Source organism: Panicum hallii, chromosome 1, assembly GCF_002211085.1.
Source record: "Panicum hallii strain FIL2 chromosome 1, PHallii_v3.1, whole genome shotgun sequence".
NCBI lineage: Eukaryota > Viridiplantae > Streptophyta > Magnoliopsida > Poales > Poaceae > Panicum > Panicum hallii.
The window spans coordinates 3177555-3203172 of NC_038042.1; the positions used below are offsets into that span (position 1 = coordinate 3177555).

Here is a 25618-nt window from a genome sequence, read left to right on the forward strand (position 1 = left end):
GAATGAAAAAGCCAGGTACGCCCAAGATATAGCACGCGCCGAGGTCAGATGCACGCGCCGCCGTGACAGATCTTGCAGTCGCAATCAGTATAGAAGATAGTGGATAAATTTTAGATGACTCCAGCGAACACCGTACCGGACGATATAAAAGAGTCCAAGAGCACATTACGGATAGACCTGCTGACCGAACTATTCTCTTCTTTTTTTGTCTCCCAGCGCACAAAATTTGATGCACTCCGGGAATCTGGGGAGTGCATAGCACATTTTTTTTTTGATCTGGGGAGTGCATAGCACAATTTTTTTGGTATAAAAAGAACAACCGATACTATATTAGAACGATAAATCGGCATTAACAACATCTTGCAAGTTAAGCAATAGTTGCTTCTCCATGTTACAAGTTGAGCACAGCAGGCTCAAAAGATTTATGATTGTTCTGACCTCAGGAGCATCTTATGAAAGTTACATGCTTTTTCTAATGAACTTCCATCAGTTCCAAGTACAATGTGAAGTTATTTGTACAGGTCAGTGGACACCTATTTACCTAGAAATTCTATCTGGGAAAATTGTTGCTCGCTTTTCCTAAGCAAAAATACCCCAAAAAAAAGGTTACATTACACTCAAATGCACCACGTAACCACCTACCACCCTACAATCTCAAGAGTATCATATGAAGGTCCCATCCCTTGTCTTGAGCATGGAACAACGTAAATCTATTATTATTTCACTGTATGCATTTCACGGTTAGAAGAATATCTGCTGTTTGATTGTGATCGCGGCACGCCTTTTGCAGAATGCTAACTCAATCTTATGCCATATGTACATTTGTACAGAGGTTATAGACTCCTCTTTTACAATTGTTGCTGATGAGATAACCTACAGAGTTTTAGAACAATTCATCAATATTCCTAGCAAAGAAACATGAAGGAAATACAGTTACGCCGACAAAAGAAGATGCACTACAGGAAAGCTCTTGGCCACAAACGCTGATGCAGTAGCTGATAGGATAGAAATAAACAAAGTGTTGTTGGCAAACGTCACTGACACCAAAATTTATATGTTATATCCTGTAGTCAAGCATTTTGCAAGTCACTAGATTTGAATATAGTCAAAGCTCAGAACACGCAGTTCAACCTACATTTGTTACCATGAACTGAATCCCATAGAAGAGGGAAAAACAATGGCCCAGCTACAGTCAACTGTATTTCTCTCCAATAAAACATTTATTCGTTTGAACTAGCTAAATGTTGTCCAACTACAGCAAGTAGTTATAAACACAAATAACCAAACATAGCCAACGGCCAACTGTAGTAAGCATTCAAGTTAATGTTTAGAGCAGTAAATAATTTTCCTCCCTTCAAGGGCCCAAAAGATGGATACGTTATGGGTAATTGAATAACTAACGATTCATTTTGAACACTGCAAAATCAATGACCTACAGAAAAGATCTGGTGAGGGGGGAAAAGGAAAGTGGTAAAAGGTACATGGATCAGATAATAACTCACCTCTCATTTGAAACATGCAGCAAGGAGTTTGTATTGTTTTCATCTATACCACTAACCACCAATAGAAGGTTTTGCCTTGTGCCGTTGCATGGTGCTTTTACGAAGCAAAGGGTTTTCTATTGAAAATACAATCAAGCTACCATCCTTGGTTCCTGCCACGAAGCACTCCTCAGGAGTCACAACTAAAGAAGTTATTGTCTTCCCAGCTCCCTCGTACCTCCAAACAACATCAAGGGAATGCATAGAGCGCAGTACGATTTGACCATGATCACCAGCACATACCATAAACTCACCACAGCAACTTAGCTCCATGCAATTGAGACGGCTATTGGATTCCGACGAAGCAATATGCTTTCCATTTATGGAATACATATGCAAGGAAAGGTCACTATCAGAGTAAATCACTAGCCTACCATGCTGTGATGTTACTAGTTTTGACAAGCCAGCACCTGAAGGATGTCGAATAGATCGCACATATGTCCCCTCACGGAGTGTATGGAACATACAAGTTCCGTCCTTTGACCCACTGATAACAATATCTAATTCCGTGCTGACAAATAAGCATGTGATAATATCATCATGACCACATAAGATATGGGAAGGGCTTTCAATGATGACATGATCCTTAGTTGATAGGTCATAATTTGCATTCCTTGATCGTTTATCATTTGATCTTCCTCGAAATGCATACCAGATCATAACAGTTGTGTCGTAACTTCCAGTGGCAATTACACTTCCATCAGATGAAACTGCCCAAAATTATGTTGCCAGGTGTTAAAGATAAAGATGGAAAGAAATGGAAAGAAAGATGACACACATAAAATTTCTTGAGCACAAAAACTGTTCCATATGTTAAAGCCTACAGAGGAAAGCAGGTAGTGAATTTGAAAAGGCACATAAGTCTAAGCAATATTGACTAAGCGGCTAATGCCATATATTTAAAATTGGAGAGAGTATAGTTTAGTTTACAGGTTTAAAAGTTATGTTCAATATACTTGGTTTCCTAACAGTAAAAAAAGTGAAAACTTGAATAAGATAAATGGTTTGGAAGCCTTATTTGAACGTACCCCCATAACACTTGTCATTGAGGCATTGCTAACTCCTAGCACTAATAATACTATGCTACTACAACTGCTTAAAGTGCTTATAGGAATTTAATTTATAAATGTTACCTGCCACACAACTAACTACATCTTTATGTTGCCGGATGCTCTGAACAATTTTTCCATCGCTTAGAGAAATGATCTGGAAACTATTCTCCCAATTACCACCCAAAATTAAGTAATTGTCACCATGAATTTGAACAGCTGCTAAGCATTGTCTTCCAAACTCAACATTTTCAGCTAAGGAAGTGCCAATTTTCCTAGGAGAAATCACATCAGAACCAATTCCAAAGAAAGGTTCCTACAAGAAAAGAACACAAAAGGTGAAAGGAAGTAAACGAAACAAACCAATGCCACCCTTAGCGATGTGTGCAATTAGAAAGATACCAGTGATCCAGAAAATGTAAAGTTTCCACCAGACTGCAACTGTGTTGTTAGCCAAAGCTTTACAGAGAGTATGAGCCCCTCATTCACCAAGATAATGTTCGAGTCCAACAAGCCAATGAATAACACAGATGAAGGGGTGATTGTGGTAGGGAGAACAGAAGTCACTGTTATTGACTGTGGTGCAAAATATAGCGGATGCGCAATTGGTATAGGAGGACCTCTTCTTGGGTGTTTCTTCCGGAAAATTTGAATTGGTGTCTGTCCAAAATTTGCAATTTGATCCTCAATAGCAGACTTTTGCAACATATCATCCATGTTCTCCAAATCAACTGCACCCTCGTATGTTAAATAATAAAATATGTTCACTGCCTGCTCCAAATGATAGATAGAAATTAGCAAGCTAAAGCATGAGAACTCCCATGGGCGATAAGTTTTTGACAAAATGTGATATATTTACCTCGACTGCAGGCTTGCCACGCTGCTTATAACCAAATATGAGATCAATCCAGTGATGTAGATTAGAGCTTACATATTCACTTTCAAGTGCTTCTCTATTGATATAAATAAATTCTTCTGGGGAGCCCTAAACGCATCACACGAAAATTAACCAATAAGACATACTTCATTTCGATGATATGATGCAATTGCGAGGCCAGAATTTTGTATTTTCAGATGATAGCATCTTATTGAAAAATTAACTGGTTACACAAGTAGGTTCCTCACAAAATAATTATCTAATCATGTTCCTCTACAGCTTTTATATTTATATTAAGATAAAATATCAGCAGCCTTAGTTGTTGGATACCATGAAAAGTCAAATATCGCACCATGTTTAATTTGGAGGTATCCAATACAATGCAAACATGGCAATCTCCCACTAGCAAATTAAATGGTTAACATACAACACATGAGAGTACGAGACTATATGCAATGTAATTAAAGACCATTGTTTAAATCTTCTGCTAAAATTTAGGACAGTATGATGCATAATGCTATTTGGTTTCATGCAGAATAGACCTACATTCACATCCCAGCTGAAATAATCATGCAAATTCACTGCACACCAAGAAAAGTTCATTATTTTAGATTCATAACTGAATGTGGTGATGTAGCTATATGAGGACACCACTACAGGATTGTTACAATATGATTGAGCATTAGCAGAATATGAATAAGGTTATAACAGTGTTCAGTACTGGATTGCTCCATGAGCAAGAGAAAAATATTAATACTAATAATGTATTACCTTTGCCCATGGAGGGAGTCCGACATCACCTAAAGGTTCACCATCCTGCTTTATGCCTAGGTGATATGAATTTGAATTTTCAAGAAACTCAGGCATGTAAAAAAATTCGGGTATAAGCTCTTTGACATCACTTGTATTTGATAGGCAGTTCCTGTATGTGCTTTCAATGCTCTGAAATAGACGATCCGCATGGTCAAACTTACCACCCTGTACAGAATACGTAAAACGTGTTGGTGTTTTCGGAACCATGACGATAAAATAAGCCATAGGAGAAAAAAATTCAAATCCTCTTTTACTTATACAAAAACAAAAATTTCACAGTAGTAAAGATTTAAGAACAAAAGCAAAAATAACATATGAAGGCAGGGCAGGGAGTCAAGAATAACGGATGAACCTGAAGATTGCGGTGCAGAGCAGTAAAAGGCTCAAGCCTCAGAAGGTAATAAAGAACAATTCCCATGCTAGAGTAGTGGGATCCATAATAAAAACTGCAACAAAAAGGAATGCGAAGTTTGCTTAACGAGAGCCTCAGGCAAGATGGCGCACATGAAAAATGTTTGAAGGAATACAATGAAATTTATCAAACCTTGGTATATCAGGATCAACAAAATTAAGATATCTATCTTCAAAAGCCTGCATATTAAATATAGTTTATTCAAAATTATCAGAGGACACGGCAACTTCAAGTGACAGTACTCAATAGGAACTGATCCTACCTTAAAGCGCTTTGCATCCAAGGCACCTACTGGTTTTGTCAGATCCCTAAAAGTTGATGATTTATTAAAATCAAGCTTTTCTGAGGAGTAGTCAGCCAATATCCAAGGAAAAGTAGGATATTGAGTTAAATCGTTGTAAGATCGGCCAGCAAGAGTGTTGAGAATCATAAGATACTCAAAGTTGCTTATTTCTCTCCTCCTCCAACTTTCTCTAGCACTCTCAGCCATTTCAAGGGCAACCTTTCTGTCAACAAAGGAAATTAAACTGTTCTTATCTCTGCTAGTTCCTTTGGGGAACAAAGCATCATTTCTCAGGGAAACTAAGAGAGACCCAACACTTTTAGCATCATTTTGGGAGGCAAAATTCAGAAATACTGGTGCATTTCCATCGTCAAAGAATATCTCAGTAGCAGTATATTGTAGTAGGTAGCGTGTCCAATGAACTGCTTTTATCTGTCAATGAGGGAAAAAATGAGTCAAATATGTGACTAGCTCGTACAACCAACACAAAGTCGCAAAAAATGAGAGAGAAAAGAGACATACCCTAGTGATTTTCCACCTTCTATGGTGTTTGATTTTATTAGACTGACTTTTTATCTGAGTGTCACTAGATTCAGCAGCATTGCCTCGTCCTCCATCAAGATTGCTCTTTGGTTTTTCCAGACCTCCCGTCTCATTCTTGGAGTCTGAATCTTTTTTATCTTGAAATCTATTGAAAACAGATGACCCACCAGTGCCTTCGACCAGAAATTCAAAAGAAAAATGTAGGGCGTTTCGTGTGATAGTCAATTGCCCAGCTAGTTTTCTTTTGGGGGTTACAAGAACACAGTGAACTGATGATAGTACCTGGGAAATGATATAAGGAAATAGAGTGAGGAAAGAACAGCAAATACACAATACACCCATTCTGAAAGTATGTAATGGACCTGCTTACCTCAATATAATCGTTATCTCCACTGGTTGATGAACTTTCTTTTCTATTTTGAACAATAGCATGATAATCAGAGCAATCTGCAGAGTCTACAGTATCACTAACAGGGTGGTGCTCTGGTGGGGTAGTCTGGGGAGAATCACTCGTATCATTGTTGCCCTCACATGATTCAGAATTGATGTCCCCTGTAATTCCCCATACTCCTTTCAAAAGTAAGTGCTTCAATTTTTCCGGTATCTTGGTACTAACAGATGGGTCAACAGATGGGACGACATTCTCATTACTAGATTTGGTGGATGATGGTTGACAAAGTCGTTCGTCAAACTTATAGTTACGCTTGAGCTTGAGTCTGCGCCGCCATTTATCTTCGGTCTTGTCAAGTTTCCAGTATGTCACAATCTTATTTGGAAAAGGAGCAGCAGACCATGGCCCCCTCTCGTCACTCAAAGCACGGAGAATATGAATCCATTTGTCCTGTTATGAAATAAAAATCAGTTTTTATGGAATCTTAAAAATACTAGATAACAGCATGTTTGGTAAAAATGAGACCGGTCACAACTTACTGCAACAATTTGCTGATCCTCTTCAAATGCCAGCTGGAAAGCTGCTTTCCTACTGTCATCCGCAGAAATGGCAGCAGTCTTTGCAAATTGTATATCATCCTCAAAACTTTGCAGTTGTTCAACGTCTTGAATTGAGCGTTCATCAAGTTTAGAATGTAGTTCCTGGAGCAGCTTCATGCGATCAAACTTTGCATCCCTCATGTACTTTACCTCATCAGTAGCCTGGGTAGCAGAAAACTGATTTTTCAGCAACAGTTTTGTTTCAGAACTGTTTGCAAACTGAACAATAAAACAGCCTTCAAGGCTCAATAAAAATTCTCCCTCCAGCTAAAATAAAGAATATACAAAATGGCACAGTTTGAGAGCTAAAATATCTGTTAAATGGTTGAGAAATTTCTGAGAAGCACAAAATAGCTTCTGCATAGAACTAAACATGAAAGACAAGGACAAACCGCAGCAAGAACCCGGTCCTTTTGTACATGACTAAGGATGAACCCAGCCTCCTTATTGACATTTGCTTCAGTAGAATCATCTCTGCCAGATGCACTAGTTGCAAGCATAGGCTTCCCATATATCACAGTTTCAAGAATCAAGTGCGACATAACTTGGAAACGTGCACCATCATCAAGTTCCCCATACTGAGATCTTACCCTTACTAAAGACCTGCAGTAATAAGTTACTAAACTGTCAAATTAACTAACATCCAGGGAATGATTATATATAACTAGGAGCATGAATCCTACCAAATTAAAAAATGCAGTCTGTTTTTGCATTGATCATCTTCAGAGATGAGACTAGGGAGTAATGATATAAATTGCTGAACACACTTGGATGCGTTTTCTAAGCCAGCTTTGCAGAGATACATAATGATAAGGTGGAACATAATTCTTGGAAATCTCTCCCCTCTTAGCATCATAGCTTTGTCAGCAATTTTGTTGGTCTTTCCACCTAATGCGCTACTGATGCCTCCCGTTACAACTACAGCAGCCATTTCTGCAGCTGGGATATTGAGAGATTCTACCAATCCACGTGCCCTTTGCCCAATAGACGGGCCAGCTGCGTTTGAACTTTTTGGTGTTAATCTGGTCTGTCCTTTGTCATTCAGATAGCACAGAAGTGTCCATATCTTGTCAAAAAAACTCCACCAATCGTCGGTCAACAGTTCTCCATTGACAAAAAATGTATTACTCCAAGGAAGACTGCAAAAATGTAAATTGGCATATTTACTACAGGTAAAAACAAAATGCTCACAAGTACTACTCTATATGGCCCACAAACCAAACAGTGGAAAGAATATAAAATGAACTACAGGTCAGAAGGGTAATATCAAACTGCTTAAACTAGCAACACAGCTGACTTCAAATAATAAAAAAAAAGTAAGAGTTAACTTCCATCATACTGAACTGTTCCAAAAGTCTGTAGCAAAGACAGTTTGACTGGTATTGCTACAGCAATCACTACCCTACCTAAGTACATCAACTAATGTGTTTGAGAAAACAAAAGGTACATCAACTTATATTACCCATGTTATATAGGTTCTGCAACAATTAATACTAGATGCAACCCACCCCAAAAAAGTGTTTTGTTTCCCAATGCCAATTGCTACTGAATAATTCCTGAATGATGCCTGCAACTGAATTACACCCCCAATCCGAAGCGTGCCACTGCAGAACTTGCTCTACCTTATATTCAGTCACTTTAGCAAACCGATCCCCCCCACCCCCCAAAAATGCCAGCTCCATCAATTTAAACATCATGTAGGGTGTAAATGACCATAATGCATTCATGCCCCGCATTCATAGGTTTTATACGAGAAAGTCAATGGTCTCCATTTACTGGTTGTCTTCAAACCCAACCTTCTACCGTTTATGCCAAAAACAAATCAGGGCCCTACCACAAATAACCTTTCAATTTCTTATTCATGAGAATATGAAGAGGAGTAAAATTGCCTTTTAAACCTCTACTTGATGGTTAAATTGACTCTGATGGCATGAAAGGGATCCGTTATGCAAATTGATAGCATATTACAGGAGTGCGGCTTTTGCAGCAGCAGATTCCAGAGTGGGGAGTTATTCAATGGCACATACGGAATTTTCTCAAAAAAAGAACCATGATATTATACACCAGAAGTTTTGGCACATGATTTCCAGCATATAGACATTAACTGTTAGAAATACATTCCTTATTATTATACTTGATACTTTCTCCGATCACAAATATAGGTCCAGTAGATTTGTCTTGAAAGTCATTTTTTGACTAGCAATAAAATATTATCTTAAGTAAAAAGAGAGTTATGTATAATAAAAGTAGTTTTTATAATGGAACTATGTCAATCCAATGAAATTTTAGATATTAACGGTCAAAGTTAAAAAAGGTTGACCTAGGACAAACCTAGATGTTGCGATCAGAGGAAGTGGCATTTTGTGTGTGGCTACAGAACCGTTATATTACCTTGTATGTAGGTCATTGCTCTCGATGTTTATAATTTCCAAAACTGCCAAGTTAATGTCCTCTTTCACAGAGTCATCAGATGACAACTGTGCAGACATGTCAGGCGAAGGAAACTGCATAAGAGAAGAGTTAGATGAGTGAATGAGGACTGTAACTGAAAAAAAAAACTCTTTTCAGTTTGTTACAAAAATCACTCAGCCATACCAAGAGTTTAATCCCTATTTGGTCAACAAACAGTTCATGACTAAGGTTCAAAAGATACAAGATGTTATCACGGCATGGCTGAGAATTGAAAACATTTTCTTCAGAAGAGGTCTCGAGAAGGCTTCCAATGAGATCTTCAAAAATGTCTCGTAACAGATAGGAGTTTGGTAACTGTCCCTGTAGATTAAACATTAACAATTAACCAATCAGAAATGTCACTAGAATGAAAAGAGGGTATAAAGATGCTATGACATAATTTCAACCTGCTCAATTTTAAGTAGAAGGAAATTTGTTGTATCTTCCAGTTGATGCCAGCCTCCTTTCACAGAGAATATGCAATAGGAGAGGACCAATGAATACATGTTCCTCACAAGAATCAGCTCATTGGTCTCCAAATCGTTACCCTTGGCTACAGAATTTGATTTGTAGTTTCTAAATACATCAAGCTTCACAGATGTCTCGAGCCAAGAGCTCCAACCATACTCCTGACGAATCATTTTTGTGAGCAACAAAAAACTGATTTCTAATGACCTAATGAAATAGTATTAGAAAGTACCATAAGAGATTCAACATTAGAAGGGTTTGAATCCAGCAAATCAAGAAGATCACTTAAAATCTTTGTACGTGCTGAAGCATCTTGACAAGATTGAATATATTTAAAAATGCAGACCAGAATCTGAGGGACAAAAAAGGGAGCCAAACTCGCTGAAGTACTGCTTTTATCTTTCAAAGCATCAGATTGGGCACGTTTCTGTAAAACCTGGACAGAAAATAGATGTGCCAGTTAATTTATTGAGGGTTTCAGTTAACATTGGAAGTCAGAGATAAGAGGATACATAGTACTATCCGTACTACGAAGTTTTGTCAAATTACCTGTTTAGGACTGGCTCCACCAAGAAGAACATCAAAAAGACTGGCACATAAATGATCTGAAAGTGGAAATTTGAATAGTCTTTCAGATATTGAATAGAAAAACAGTTGAGGTGCTGTTGTTGTTCCTTTCCCTCGTCCCACAGGAAGGCCAAAAAATTTTGGTCCTCTTTTCTCAGATGGAACTCCAACCAAAAGCTTTCCAAGAAGTTGAAGCCCCAATAAACGAATTGGCTCGAATTCCCTGCCAAACAAATGATATAAATAATCCCAACCTCATATATTAACTGAAAAGTACAATACAGAAAGAGAAAAGACATAAAAAGTTCTGCAATTGCATCTATGCCCATGAATGACAGAAAGTAAAGGCAAAATATTGTCCACCAGACATAGGCCCGTTTTAAAACACTAAAGGGCAGTTGGAGAAAGAGTTCGGTTTCGAAAAACACGTCTCAAAGAATTGCAATTTCATCGGTCCTAGTTAGTAACGACAAGAGCATAAGCACCTTGTCAAAGTGAGATCTAGATTAATTTCACAATATACAGTGTCAAAGCACACTTTAGATGAGAGAGCTTTGTTTGCTTCTATCTAATAATCTGTATGTAAATCAAAGAACATTACCTCTTAAGAAGATTGATGAAAATATAACAACCACCAAGTGAATTTACTTGCTCCAAGAAAGATGGTAGAAGTGAGTTATGCGAAAGGGCACGGATAATCATATGAAGTATATCCTCAACGCATGCAACATCTTGACTTCTTTCAAGAAAGGAAACAAGAGCTCTGATATCATGTTGAGAAACCTTTAGCCTGTAAAAGATATGTGTACTACCAATTAACCTCGTAATAATATGCATAGAAATGTTAGCATATGCAATCCAATGAAAGAAGATTCAGCACTGTGTGTAGGGCAACATTTAAAATGAAGGCAGGGGCAACGATGAATTTACTTAGTAAAGGCAGGGCAATGGGCAAAGTTGAAAAAAGGAGGGTAAATGTTTAGTTGGAGGTCAAGGTGAGGGCATGTCGCAATTAGGGAGTGCTTATGGAGAGAAAACACATGAGCATCTGTGATGAACGGTTGGAAGTACTTTACTTTAAGCTCATTTCTGCGAGACTCAACAGGAGAAGTCGGATCTTGCGAATTTGTTCCATGCTTGGTCTCTCTCCGATCACCTTTTTGCTAACCAGCAAAGGCTTAGAAGACCTAGAATCTACCTTTTCTGAATAGAACTGCCGAACAACATCAATGATCCTAGGGAGCCCACATAATATTGGTAAAAACTTCCCATCAGCTTCAAAGTATTGTATCAGAAACAAATAATGTTCTCTCTGTACTTCATAGGTCGCATATGCCCAGATATGTGGATTCAAGTAAAATTGTGAAAGAGCATCTTTCAATAGAATCTCTGACATGCCTGAAAAAGCAGATAAGCTACTTATATACACCCTTCCAAACAAATAGGAAAATATATAAGCAGATAAGCAGAGAGAGAGAGAGCACCAGAATTCTTCAAAACAGTAAACATGTACTTCGATGCTGAAAGAGTCTTGAAATTCAATAGCTGTGGTGAAACAGATTGGAACAAGAAGCCCAAAATAGAGAATCCAGAAAGAAGATGCATCTGTTGCTGATTTGCTATATTTCCATCAAGAACAGAAGCAACAAGCTCAATAACTTGACCAGCCAATTCATCATGGGCGACTGACTCTCCATTCTGAACCGCAGCATCATCGAAGTGGATCAAAAGAGGGAAAAATACAGATACACCACCAACACAATAAATTATTTCTTGCAGCAGGCGCCTTGCACATAACTTTGTCCCACCCATAGTGGTTGCCTCAAACTTACTCTTGTCAAGACCATCCAATACAGATGACACATTAAACAAAGCCCTATTGTTACTAGCCTGGAGAGAATGGAAAGGATAAATATTTAAATACCTAATTCCAGCATTGTGTTGGAAAAATAGTACATAATTCTTAGATGTGGCCTCAAACCTGTGCGTTCAAGCCAAAAATCATTTTTGATGAAACGCCATCCCTTGCATCAAGTATTCCTTTGTACAGTGAGTCATCATTTGTAAGCAAGTTTTGATCACCAAGGAAAGAGTACATGTAACTTGGTCCTAGGTTATAAATGCCCCTTATTTGTTCAGGAGAGAGAGCATCTGAAAATGCATAAACTGGGCCCATTTGACCAGTAAAAGCAAAGGTGCTCTCAAAACCAAGAGAAGAAGGTTCTTCACCAATGGGCATCAATTCTGTACCAACACTGCAGCGAGTCATTACTTCATTTACTTTTGCATACCTGAAAGTGGCAAAAGAATGATCAGAGGAAACTATTAATAGGTTAGGAATAGGATATCACAAACATACCAAACTTGTTAAGCCTACCAAATGAGTTCATAAGATATGCAACAGCTAATTTTTCTGCTATCTGGTCATGTACTTATTAGTTTTTTTGTTGAATGTTTGAGATAATTAGCAGTAATACCATTCTTGTATGACCATGAGAACTAACAGAGATTTACAATCTTGAGACTGTTAGTAGCAGCAGTCCATCTCAAATATGGTGTTGCAAACAGATTTTATTACTCTGAGTTGTTACTGTCCAATATTCCTCCTCCAACACATGCCTAACACTCCTATGTACTGAGAAAGACAACAGCTATTGTGATTAGTGGACATGAAAGTATTGAAGATTATTGGTAAATACCTAGTCCTGATAATCGGAATACACTTAGTTCTGATAATTGAAACACAATTGAACCCCAGAACGCAAATCATGTAGCAAAAGAGTGACAATTTGACTTACCTGCACTTTTCACTTGATACTAGATCACCATCTACATAGCATCTCAGCTGGCTCCCTCCAGAGAAGGTTCTCCCAATTGTATGAGTTACACAAAGGAATTTCCACTGCTTCATAGGGAGGCTCAGAGGTAACAAAACACACTGATGCTTTGGACTGACAGACTGCAGAGTGTGGGAAGGTAATTTGATATATATTAATGCCAAGATCAAGATTCTATTTACTTGACAGTTGAGGTCATGCAGAGAGTTTATGCCAATATATGCATACATGTGCAACCGTGGCAAAGAAAGGTTCTTATGCGAAAAATGCCTCGAAATAATTGTATTGGTAACACTACTACATAACTAGGATTAGCCAATAGAAGCATAGCATCTAAAAGAAGCGCCAATCATAATCATGTTTGTGTTAGAAACGTATTGATCTCAGGTAAGCATTACATTTTCATAGATTAGTCAGTGGAATGAAGGACATTTCTTCAAATCAGTTGCTTAACTCAACAAGGACTGTCATGAGAATACCAGCAAGACACTGTTGAATTTTCACCCAATTCAGTTGCCACTTGCAAGCTGGCAATCAAATTAATCCTCTAGTTGTTTGCATTAGAAACAGTTTCCACTAGCCAAAGAATTTTTTGGGCTGAGGATAAACCATAGTTGATGAAAGAAAAGGAGCACTAGCAAAATAGAATAAAAAGTCAGCATAAGCATAAGGCGAAAATTACCTCATAGATTAGAGTATTTTTCCCAAGCATAGCTAAACATCCTTTTCCATTTTCAGTGAAGAAGGAGAAAAGGCCCATCATACCCTTCTCAGGGAAACTTTCCACCCTTAGCCAGCAGCAAAAAGATAAACCTTTGTTGTAAGGCCATTGAACTGGTGATTTTATTTCAATACCCTGTTGGCGATGAAAGTACATGGAATCATACAAAGTGATGCAAAATACGACAGAAAAACATAATGAACAAATTGGTCATATTAGAATTATCAGAAAGAAAATACTACCAAAATGGCTTATAGTAAAATAAAATCAACACAACTCACAGAATCATGACCGCTAAACTCAAAGAAAGCTTCAGGCCCCTTTTCCTTGAGCATGTGACTAACACTTGTCAAAAGCAATGAACTGTGCTTCTGCTTTGCAATAATCTCCTCACCACGTAGGAGGGCAAAAATTTTTCGAATATCCTTTCCACAAATACTGTGCCCACCAATGATCTGAATTAGCTCCGCGATTTTGACTACAATGTCATCCCCTTCCTCTACTGAAAACCAATCAAGAAGGAAACTAAGCAGCCCTGCTCTGAAACAAGAAGTTCTATTTGTAATGGACCCCTTGAGCAACTGTTGTAAGACCATAAGCCCATAATGCTGGAGTGAAGTGCTGCTCTGCCAATTGGAAATCACCAATTTACATATATATATAAAGGAAAGTATAAACAGTGCGTGCACACATAGGGAGGGAGGGAGGGAGGCGGACCTTTTGCAGAACATTTAGTAATAGCATAATCACATCTTCATTCTGATGAAAGAAAGAGCAAAATCAAGAAACAAATATCAGATAACAGGACAAATTACAAGGGGGGTAAAATTGAATGAAGCAAATCAGGTAAAATCATGACATTCCGCACCTTTATTGTTGTTTTTTCATTTATGTCAAATGCACCATCAACAAGCATGTCAAGTAGGGCATCCAGGAGTTTAGGACTTGGAATCCATTTACAGAAGTCCAACAGCAAGCTTTGCAATGTTTGATAACCTGCACCTACCAGCAATCTGAAGGCAGCCTGGATAAGACAAACCAGGATTTTAAAATCACATCAAGAAAATAACAGCACGAATAAAGAGTGGAGAGACCGATATTTAGACTAACTGCCCTGTTTGCAAAATATCCAGCTCAAAGGGATGCTTGCTTGCCCGTTGGTCATGGAAGGGTGCACGCCGAACAAGTTCAGTCTGGGTGTGTGTCTGCTCGCTAAGGCTGGAAGCTGCCAACTGCGCCGCAGCGAGGAGAGAAGAGAAACACAGCTGAGGCTGAGGAATGCGGGGGTGGCAGCGCACTGAGGAGACCCATGGGTCTAATGGGTTTTAAACCCATCTCGATCCAATCCATGCATCAGTTTGTTTAAAGGTTTTGGTTGGGCTGGGAAGGTGAGTTGCGTGCACCCCTTGTCTATGTCTATATCCTATAGTCTACCTTCCACCTAGTGTTGTGCCAGTGGGCCCAGAAAAGGTACCATCCAGCCAAAGTGGATGGTACCAGCGTGTGGACACTACTGCTGCAGCACCTAATAGTGCTGGTACACAACACGGCAGGATTAAGTTCCAATGCTAACCCAGGAGGACATCCAGGAAAGTATAAAAAGGTTTAAAATGGTAGCATAAGCCTTCCAAGTACTGGTATAGCCAAGTTTATGCAAGACATGATGGCCAAATATTTTGTTACCTTTGACTCATCATTTTCAGCAAGTAAAGCAGTCAGTGTCTGAAGGACATTGAGGACCAATTGCTCCCCAACTGCTTCATCAAAAGTTCCATTCAACAAAGAGACTATATGCAGGAAGCACTCCCCGTAGCGAAACAGATTTTGGTAATACTGCAAAAATATAATAGTGAAAAATAAATAAAACTGACAGGTATGATGTGGATTAATGGTGAGAAGAGCCGTACCAAAATATGTAAGTACTGGGAGGAGCAAATTCATATTTACAAGAGAGAAAAACATACCACACGATCTATCATTATGATATCTCTCATATTAATTAATAGATCGATTGACAATTCTGCAAAACCCTTTTCGTTTTCTTTTACACGATTGAAAGTCTCGAGATATTTGGAGCATAGGTGCATCTTTGCTGCATGATCTTGTGCTGATGATGGAGGTAACTGATTACAAGAAACAACAGGAGAGAGTCTCTAAGTTCCAGACGTTTGTATCAAGAGCAATATAAGGAAAGAGGGTGAATACGACTTACCCTAAATAAAGCAAGTACTTGCTCCACTATATGCTTCCTGAGGTATTCTTCTTGGAACAAGTCAAACAAATACTCTATACAATTGGCATTATGTAAAATTGCAATCCTACCAATTTCAGATACTGTGGCATAATCCTTGAAAAGGTTGAAAGCCAATTCCACAAATGTGCGAGCATTCTTAATTTTCTCATCTGAAGGAGTCGTCGGAACATTTCTGGATCGAGAACCATCTTCATTTAAGTCATCTTGGAGATGGGACAGCTTCCTTAGTTCTTGTGCTTGAAGGCATGCAACCTTCAGGACTCTAGTAAGCACATCGATTGACTTGAAAGAAGATAGAGTTTGTTCCGTTGCAAGTTGCAGGATAACATGAAAACTCTTAACAATAGCACCAGCCAATCCAGGATCATAGGTACAATGTTCAAGTGCACCTACCAAAGCTGAGCATTCTGGCTACAAACAAAATAAGACTATTTTAAAGAGAAGGTGCAAACAAAAAAGATGGAACTATCCAAATTAAAATAAACTAAGCAATATCTTAGCTAAGGCAGGAGAAAATTTGGATACCAGGTTATTTGAGTTTTCGTTGAGCGTTGCAGCAAACTCCAAGAAGGAAATAGCTTCAGCTTGAAGAATGTTAACATCAATTTCATTGAGGCTTTCGGAATCAGTTGATTTGGGAGCATCGATAAGTTGATCATTCCATGCCTCTTGAATGATCTGATTCATGTAGTCCACAGATGACCCAAAGTAGAAAAATTTCTCCGAGAATATCAGATCCCAGAGACCCTCCTCTCGAAAAGATTTAAGTAGAGCTGGTGCTGAAATGAGAACCTTCCTAAACGTGCAAAGCATGTAATGCTGCAAGGTATTTGCTAAAATCCTGGAGAATTAATCAACAAAGAAATCATCAGCAAAAGAAATTTAGTAATGGGTCCCATTAAAACAGATGTTCAATCACTTGAAAATGCCTAAAAAGAATATTTCGTGCAGAAACTGATGTTGTTTGTCCAAAAAAGAACATTACAGCCAGAAGAATGAGCAGTTAGGAAAGGTGAAAAGGATTAGAAAGCAAACAGCAACTAGTTGGAAGATTGCTCAAATGGTGAAAATTATCTACCATAATATCAAAATTGCCAATTGTTAAATATTACTGAGTTTTTTTATTGAATTGATGTTTGACCTGTACAACTTAGCTTGGAAAATATCATATGTTAATACACACCATCTTGATAGGTTGGACATAATGGACGTGAAGAGCCATAGTCATCAATAAAAACAATAAAGCCTTTGAGTCCCAAGCAAGTTTGGGTAGGTTACAGATCCATCAATCAAGTTACACCAAAGGAGAAGGAATTTACCTTATATGATAAGGCAATTCAGTTTCACCAGCACAAGCTTTAATGCACGGGAAAACTGTTGAAAGAACCTTTATGATCCACCTCACACATTGCTCCCAGTATGCCAATGAGATGGATAGCGAAATTTGGCTAACATCAGTTGGAGCAGGGCAATACTTTATCTCCTTGGGAGGAAGAAGAAAAGAGCAAAGTGCTATGCTCAACTTTACAGAATACTCATTCCATTCTGATGTATCAAGAATATCCACAGGATTTGAGAAAGATTCTAATGTTGGTGAAGGTCCTGTGCTTTCTTTATCAAGTTTCAGGCAGGCTTGAGGATCGAGTGACTTTTGCTGATGAAACTCCTGGAGCATAAATGCAGGCCAACAGATGCTGTTTGCAAATTTATGTATCCGCCCATTTTCACACAAGAATTGCAAATTATTGACATTTCCAAAACTGGACTGACAGTCAAGGACACAAGAAAGACAAATCATGCAACAGCATATGGCAACAAATTTCCAACAATATACTAAGTTCAGACCAAAACAGTTACAGCATAATTACAAGTTAGCCCTATCAGTATGCCCTTGTCAGACAAGGCAGTACCGCCAAACGAGGTTAACTAATCGAATTTAATGTAGACTTGCACCTTCATATAGTAATGTTCACTTAAAACTGATGCAAAATAGTTTATTAATCACTATTATAATAAGTAATATAAATCATCATCAATCACAACTTAAATTATATATGTCATGCTTCATCTATATGAAACTAGTGCATATCATCCAACAACATTATAAAAGCCTAATCGTAAAAGAACACGGATAATTGTTCATGTAGTGTAATATTTCAAGATGCTGCCTCACATGTGACTGTTTACTTGTCAACGACTTACCAGCCAATGCAACCATTTTTTACAAAATTCCCCAACCCGTGATCCAGAGCTCTTTGCTTATACAGAATTCAGAGTATTCAGTAGATTGTCTATCATAGCTCCAAAATAACAGAATTTTTTTATAAAAAAATAACAAGGTACTATAGCCAAATGCACTCATTTCCGTACTTAAAAATGATGAAAAAGGATACACTGCCTCCCTCAGAATTTCCAAAGATAGTATCTGGAGCCAGAGAATGCCACGCCTGCAAAAGGATGCTATGTAAGATCGAAGAACAAAACAGATCGAAAGATCAGATATATTTAGCCGGTTATCTCTGGCAGATTGTTGTTGCAATGCACCATCAACTTATAATGGCAAAAGCACTCCTATTGAACACTCGTAGGTCGCTTGCCAGACATTATCATTAATAACAAGTCATAGCTATTTGGCCAAAGAGGAAATGGAGGTAATTTACTCTAAAATACTCCTCCAATAAAAGCAAGACTTTATGGAATAATACGTGCTATTGAAAATTTTAAACTTTGAGTGCTCTTTTTCTTATGGATATCTAGATTGGATGAGAAAACGATATCCCAAAAAATGCTAAATACACAAATAGTAAACTAGAATATCAGTGGTTAAAGTTGCTTTTTGTTAAACCATTTTACAAAACATCACTCATTATTTGACTGAAGTAGCAGCTGCAGTCGCTGTTAATAGAGGAGAGAATGTGGAATGTGTAATTTTGTATCAATCATAGAGGATTAGTCATGATGTCTGCATAACAGCTAAAATGAAGGAATGGAATGTAAAGAGCCTCTGGAAGGGTAAATCTTTTTCCCTCTCATCAATTGCAATTACTGCCCTCTATTCCAAACTTTAGGACCCCCTACATCAAAGTGTTGGTTTTGCCACTGATGAAGCACGTACCTTTCATCACTGGGAACAAAAGACTGCTTCGAGATTGAAAATTTGCTTGACGGCAGTCCAAGTCCATCTAATAGAACCTCCAGCCCCCCTATACTTCTGAAATGATTTTGTGCACGAGTATTTTCAGATATTGTTGATCTTAGAGAGTATAAAGTGATGAAGTGGAGTGACAAGTCAGTCCACTGCTCTTTCAAATTCAGCCTTCGAATGACCCTTAGGAGTTCTGCAAGGAAAAAACAGATATTTAAGCTACCAATGATGCAAAAACATGGCTTAAATGATATAACGAGAGGAAATTCATTGGAACAATTTTCTTGTATGTAGTGACATTTGAAGCATATAGAAAAACCATGCTATACCTTGGTATGAAAAACTACTCTATGCACACATTCAACACAGCTTAAAAAATATATTTACTACAAGATTTAAGAAATTTAGTTATACAGACTCTACGAATTTGTTAGAGACTTCACAAATATATTGTGCTTGATGAAACAATCTTGCATTTTATTCCATGCCAACCTCTTCAATGCAACTTGGGTATCTATTGGCAGCATAATTATAGTACATAGAACATATAACTTTATAAACAAATTAAGAACTCAGTGCTGCCGATGATGGTATCATGATACATCTTACTCTCACCCACCTCCGTAAAAAACGTAGAATGACAAAGGTGGAGGGAAAATAACTCTGAACAAACAAATCTACTCCTGACAAATTTTAATCACAAACCAACTGTCCTGACACAAGGGATTGATTAGGAAACTCGGTTAAGGTTCTGAGTGGATGGTGAAATGAAAAGGAGGTGATTAGCCCTCCGGCACAGAAAATAAATATAATTTGGAAAAGGTCCAAGTCTTTTTCAGATTAGTTATCTAGCATTGCTATCTATTTCACTACATTCAAAGTTGGCCCTCAAGTGGCTCAGTTCCTTTTACTAAAACTAAATTTAATAACATCAACAAAGCCACGTTAGGAGTTTAGGACCATTTATCCCAGGTTATATTCAAAGGTGTTTGCACCATGCATTGCATGTTGTATTTTCTATCAAATTCTTAGTTTCATAGTGGAACTACATTTAATCGTCATCTTTTCTATGATACTTCCCTTCCTAAAATACTCCCTCTGTTTATTTTTACAGAGCATACTAGAGTTTGAAAAAATCAAACTTCACAAAAATTAACTAATAGTTAGACAAATTATATGCATGATTATTGTGCAAAATTGTATCAGTAGATCCCTATTTGATAGATCTTGAAATACAACATTGATTTTTTAGCAATTGATAATACATTGCAAAGAGATTTATAGTCAATGTATGCTCATAAAGACTTCTCCAAATCCCAATACGCCTTATAAAAGAAATGGAGGGATATGTTTCTAGAAAAGATGCAAAGCACTTGAAACTATCAGCAAAAAACATCAAGTAAATTGGAATTGGACCATGCTTTAAGATTACTTGACAATCATAAGCATTGAAAAGATAGACATTACCTACTAACCAATTGACACCACCTGCTTCCATAACTGAAACAATGGCCTTTTTCTGCCAATTTTTATCAGAAACCAAGTTTTTTGAAGTATTTGGAGTAACTATGGACAAATAATCGCTTGATAGGGTATGTCTGGAGCTTTTTAGAAACTGTGAAATCCTTGTTGTAATTGGCTCCAGATCCATGAAGTTTGAAATTATTGTAACAATGTACACAAGAACCTTTTGCATCGTCCTCATGTTCTCTACAGTTTTATTTGACGGTTGTTCGTCTGCCGCAAGCAAGCTGGTCAAGGTCTTCAGCTTTACAACTGCGGCTGAATATTCGAGAGAGAAATTCAGTTAAGACGAGGTCCATAACAAAAGTAAACATAGGTCCATAACAAAAGTAAGCATGTCATAATCTTCACTACAACAGTGGAACTTTTATCAAAGAAAGAAGGAAAAAGAATGAAACGGATCTAGAAATATTGATATGTTAATATTTATAGCCAAGAGTGTGTACCTTTCAAAAGAGCAGTGACCTTCTGCACACCTCCATAATAACTAAATACTCTACAGTTATGCACTGAACGGGTAACAATTGTCAAGCACTCCAGAACTGTCAATCCTTCAGTGTTCAATCCCAGGTCGCCCAATAACTCTGAAATGTTAGTGGAGGATTCTGGACAGCTGCTGCCTAATAATGCAGGAAAAACAAGTAAGATCCCAATTTATCGCTGTAGTTGCCAAACCTAATAAACCACTGAATAACAAACGTCAAAAATACAATTGTGCATTGTTAAATCTGATACCAAAGAATGTAATTGCTATTAAACCAATATCAGCAAAATGTATTTTCCTCATCAGAAGGAGCAGAAAACACCCAGCCATAAAAGGAGAAGAATTGGGTTAAGTTGATATACTCAAGCTGCTTAGCAGAACTGGCATGTTACTTAGACATTTAGACTACGTCTACAACCAGCATTTGAGAGGTAACTTGACATACAAAAAACAAGGTTCCAAAAATCTACAGGGCATTCCTGTATTCTTTTTTTAGACCAAAGACTTGTTTGGTCCTGCTTTTATTGAAAGCACAAATGTCTGGCCTGCCAGATTACAGTTCAGGGCACCTAAAAACCGTTCGCGGACAGCCTCCCTGCAGAATACCATGGGGGAAACAAACCCACTCCACTATCTAGCTACTAGAAAGAAACTGACCCTGCCTGGATAAGAACTAAAGAAAAGCAACCCACTCCATGGCATTCCTGTATTGTGCAAAAATAAGCCAGCATTTTAGCTGATTTCCAGAACCCTTTATATAAATTCTGCCAGCTTATGGGCATTTTGCAAACATAAACAAAAGCACACACCTAATTTTAAACTGTACGAGTATTCAATTTCTATATAATACCAATGTAGATACTAGATAAAGTCAATGATATCTAAAGTTGGGTAAAATATTATGCTCCATTTTTAACTGTGGTCATCTCAAATCACTTAGAAAAATACGCAAAGAGATCCTGACAGACATATGAAAGGCAGCTTAAAAAGGTGCAGCTGTAGTGTTAGGTGCAAACTTCAAAAGTTATATGATATAATATAAGAAATGAGAACTATTGTTTGTTGGATAGATCCACTTACTTTCAGTAATAGATGAAGTTATTTGAGAAATCTCTTGAATGAGAATAAGGATGACCTCAGAAGGATGACCAGTAGAGCATCCTAAAACTGTATCATCTGATAATGATTCTTGATCAATTGTTTGCTTAATATGGCCTGGCTCCCAATCTTTAAATGCTTTTGCAAAATGCATGGCAAATATTTGCAGGGATTTCTTCTTTTCAGCCTATGAAATTGTTAAAAAACGAAATGAGGCAATATGATCTAACTTTGAAAAAAAAAAGAAGTGAGTCCCATTATAATGCTACAGAATCTTAGTAATTTCAAGTGTACCTATGCTTACGCTAAAGGCGCAAAAGGCCTGTAGTGCCATCCTTAAACCAAGCTATATGGTCCAAAAACACAAATTTGTTGATTATTCATAGTCTTGAATTTTTTTCCCCTCCTGTCCTTGTAAAGGATACCAAGTGAGGAAACTAGTCCAATTGCTCACTTAATAAAGTTAACTTATGTAGAATTGTTGAAAGATAGGACGAAGTACATTGATTAATACACCAAAATTAGGACATGTCTTCTGATTTTTTTAATGCTAGGACACAAGTGATGCATGCGTATTATTTAGTCAAACGACTATTTGATTACATCTGATACAGTCCAAGCAAAAGTCTGTGCAGGAAAACTTAGGACGTTCAGACAGCAAGGCGGGTACCTTGTCAATGGCATTCTCATACTTCTGCCAAAGTGCATTCAGAACTCCTTCCTCACCACTGTCACTGGAATCACATAACACAGGATTAAGAGAGAAATAAGCATACCAGATAGTGTCGTAACAACAAAATGAGCAATGACAGTTCAGTTCACCGCGATGTAACCTTGGAGAAACCACAAACAAGTAGTATCAACAGAACTTAGTTATTTATCTCTACCCTAATAACGGAAGCTCATAATAAGTGTTCATAGGCGTAGCCAGCCAGGGTAACCTGACCCCCCAATCGTCTGATTCAACGCACCGTCCATTATGTGATTAGATACTAGAGAGGAAGGATATTTAACTGCCAAGCACACTGACATGGAAAAGTTGAAGAGGAAAAAAAAAAAGCCAACACAATGTTATCCTGCTACAGTTTAACCAGTTAGCATTCAACATATTTAGCTTATTCCATCGCATCTATCAGCACGAGTTGATACCTCGATGCTTCACCAACGACAGCTGAAAGGTGCAGAGGACACAAGCGCGCTAGAAAATGCAACAGCTAGCTCGAACTCACTGGTGCGTGCACTAACAAATGCTGACTATACCAACACCACGGCTCAAACAAGCAAGTCGCATTGCCCACGGCAGACGATGCACTCGCAGTTACCTGAAGCGGACCCTGGGGGACGGCGGGGCGGCGACCCTGTCCGCGGAGGGGGACCCGGTGCCTCCCCGTTCTCCGCCCCCGCTGCCCGCGCCGGCGCCGCCCCCCGGCGAGGCGGGCGCCGACTTGCGGAGGAGATCGGCGACGCCCTTGACGATGTTCATCGCCCCCGATCCGGCGCTAGCAGCAGCGGCAGCGGCAGCAGCAGGAGCGCATCACCGCCGCGGCGAGGACGACGACGACGACGCGGCGACGCGAGGCGAGCCCGCAGGATTCGATTCAAATCCAATCCAGCCGAACCCGATCCCCAGGTAGTGACAGAAGTGGAGACGGCGAGATCGCGTGAGGGGAATTGCAAAGGAAAATGTTCCGGTTGGGTCTTCTTCGACCAGCGAGCGAGTTCTTTTTTTTTAACAGTCGGATCGAGGAGGGATCTGGAATTCTGGAATGGAGGCAGACAGGCAGTGGACAGTGGTGGGGTTGTTTCTCAGGAGGGGAGAAGTTCAGGGGGGGGTAATTAGAATGAAACATTTTGTAGAGGCTAGGGGCCGGGGCTTTTCTTTTCAGTGATTGCGTTGCGTTTATGCGTTTTTTTGCGCTGGGAACCCTGTGAAACCCGATTAATCTTCTTGTGGGATTGCAAACAGTGATCAATATTAGCCCACTCTCGGTGGGTAGTGTCATCACATAGTTAGTTATCAAGATTGGGAAGTTAATAACTTTATCAGAGGACCCATAAGAGAGTTCCATGAAGCTCCACCTCCTCTCTTCTCATAAATGACTTTGTCATGTCTGCAAATGTTCTGATGTGGCATGATATTTAATGCTCATGACACTTCTATTGAGATTGGTCTTAGACGAGTGTCCACTTCTAGTTGATTTTTTTGCTTCGCCTTTGCAGCTAAACACGAGCCAGTATGGAAGCTCAACTTCATTACGGTGAAATTGCAAGATCTATGGACTTATTAATACTACTAAATAATGCTACAAAATCTAAATGATACTTATTTCTTTTGAAATTGCTATTTTCTGTAGGATCATTTCCAAGATTCATTACTTACTTAATAAAAGCAACTAAATTACAATATTTAGACAGAAGACCTTAGCGACCTTCTGCAGAGCATAAAACTAGTTTCACCTAGCGTAAAAAAATTTTAGAATTGTTACTTGAAAAAAGAATACACTTTTAGCTAGTCTTTCATTGGAATAATGAGGGGCGGTAATAACAGGACATAGTTGTGATTTTCTTTGGACATGATTTTTTTGTGTTAACTAAATCCAGCTCGTGCGTGGAGATATAGTAACTTTCATCTAGATGTGGCGACGGAACCACAACCAAATAGTATGGAGGTGGTGCGCGGAGCTATGTGAGTCACTGGACAAGATGAGCTTTGTCGTAGATCGAAGAATGATGGTAAGCAAGGGAGGCGACGATTTAGACAAAATCTGAACGACTGAACCGTTGGACTACGGCCTAACAATGTGCAACTGCAATGGTGGTAAAGAACATTTGTTTTTGTCCAAATAAAAGTTAGCATCTTACTTTCCTATAGCACTATTCTCTGTAAGATCAAAATTTCCTTTTACCAAGTTGTGCAAAAGGAACCAGTTATAGTTCATTCTTGTCTATTGTTCTGCTTGATGCAAATGTCCCGCACTTTCAATCCTCGACGTAGAGAGGCAAGTATGCACCAGCGACTAGCTCATTTTCGCTCTCAGCTATCTCGTTGGCTACTTGGTGAGAGTAAAACACTGATGAACATCTTCCCGTAGCTTAATTATAATTTTTTTTAATTGAGAGCAAGGGAGGTGTTGATCATCTGTACACTTCTGCATCGAGGGATTCGTTGTAACAGGTGAGTTTTGCGTGAAAAAAAGGAACACTCCTATTGCCTCTCCTGTTGTATGTGTATTTTGTGGGGAAAAAAATTCTGTGCGGCGGTGCCGCATTTGGCCGCTGTGCGACACCGCCGCTGATTCGTGCCGCGTGGACCGCAATACTCATCCAACGGAGAAAGGAATTCGAAAGAGGACTGCCGTGCGTGTACGTTCGGCTTCGGCTCCAACCGCACAGCCGCATGCACAGGCGCCTTCCGTGTAACTTCCACCTCGTCTCCGCACGGGCTTGACCGCCTGCCGCATCTCGCGAGTGCCAGACACGCACGGCAGTGCTCTCCGGCCCAGGTCGTGCTCTCCGGCGCCGCCTCCTCCGCGTCCGACCGCCTCCTCGACACCTTCCTCC

At 38.8% G+C, this 25618-nt stretch overlaps 1 protein-coding gene across 1 annotated transcript; it reads right to left on the minus strand.

Moving 5' to 3' along the window:
* Positions 1-328: 328 nt before the first annotated feature.
* LOC112893082 (BEACH domain-containing protein B) lies at positions 329-23847 on the minus strand. Its single transcript, XM_025960246.1, has 40 exons — positions 23380-23847; positions 22728-22791; positions 22040-22244; positions 20922-21095; positions 20419-20733; positions 18922-19144; positions 18200-18253; positions 17126-17566; positions 16332-16647; positions 15765-16217; positions 15517-15675; positions 15236-15385; positions 14421-14576; positions 14270-14311; positions 13834-14178; positions 13514-13687; positions 12793-12953; positions 11976-12285; positions 11479-11884; positions 11071-11392; positions 10596-10784; positions 9977-10217; positions 9660-9863; positions 9367-9588; positions 9104-9280; positions 8900-9012; positions 7192-7647; positions 6901-7111; positions 6449-6670; positions 5889-6359; positions 5498-5800; positions 4955-5407; positions 4825-4871; positions 4633-4726; positions 4239-4445; positions 3450-3575; positions 2993-3361; positions 2675-2906; positions 1503-2251; positions 329-873 (listed from the first exon to the last, which is right to left on the minus strand). Exons 1-39 carry the CDS (start codon positions 23538-23540, stop codon positions 1554-1556), a joined length of 9666 nt encoding a protein of 3221 aa, XP_025816031.1. The 5' UTR covers positions 23541-23847; the 3' UTR covers positions 329-873; positions 1503-1553.
* Between the last annotated feature and the right edge of the window lie 1771 nt (positions 23848-25618).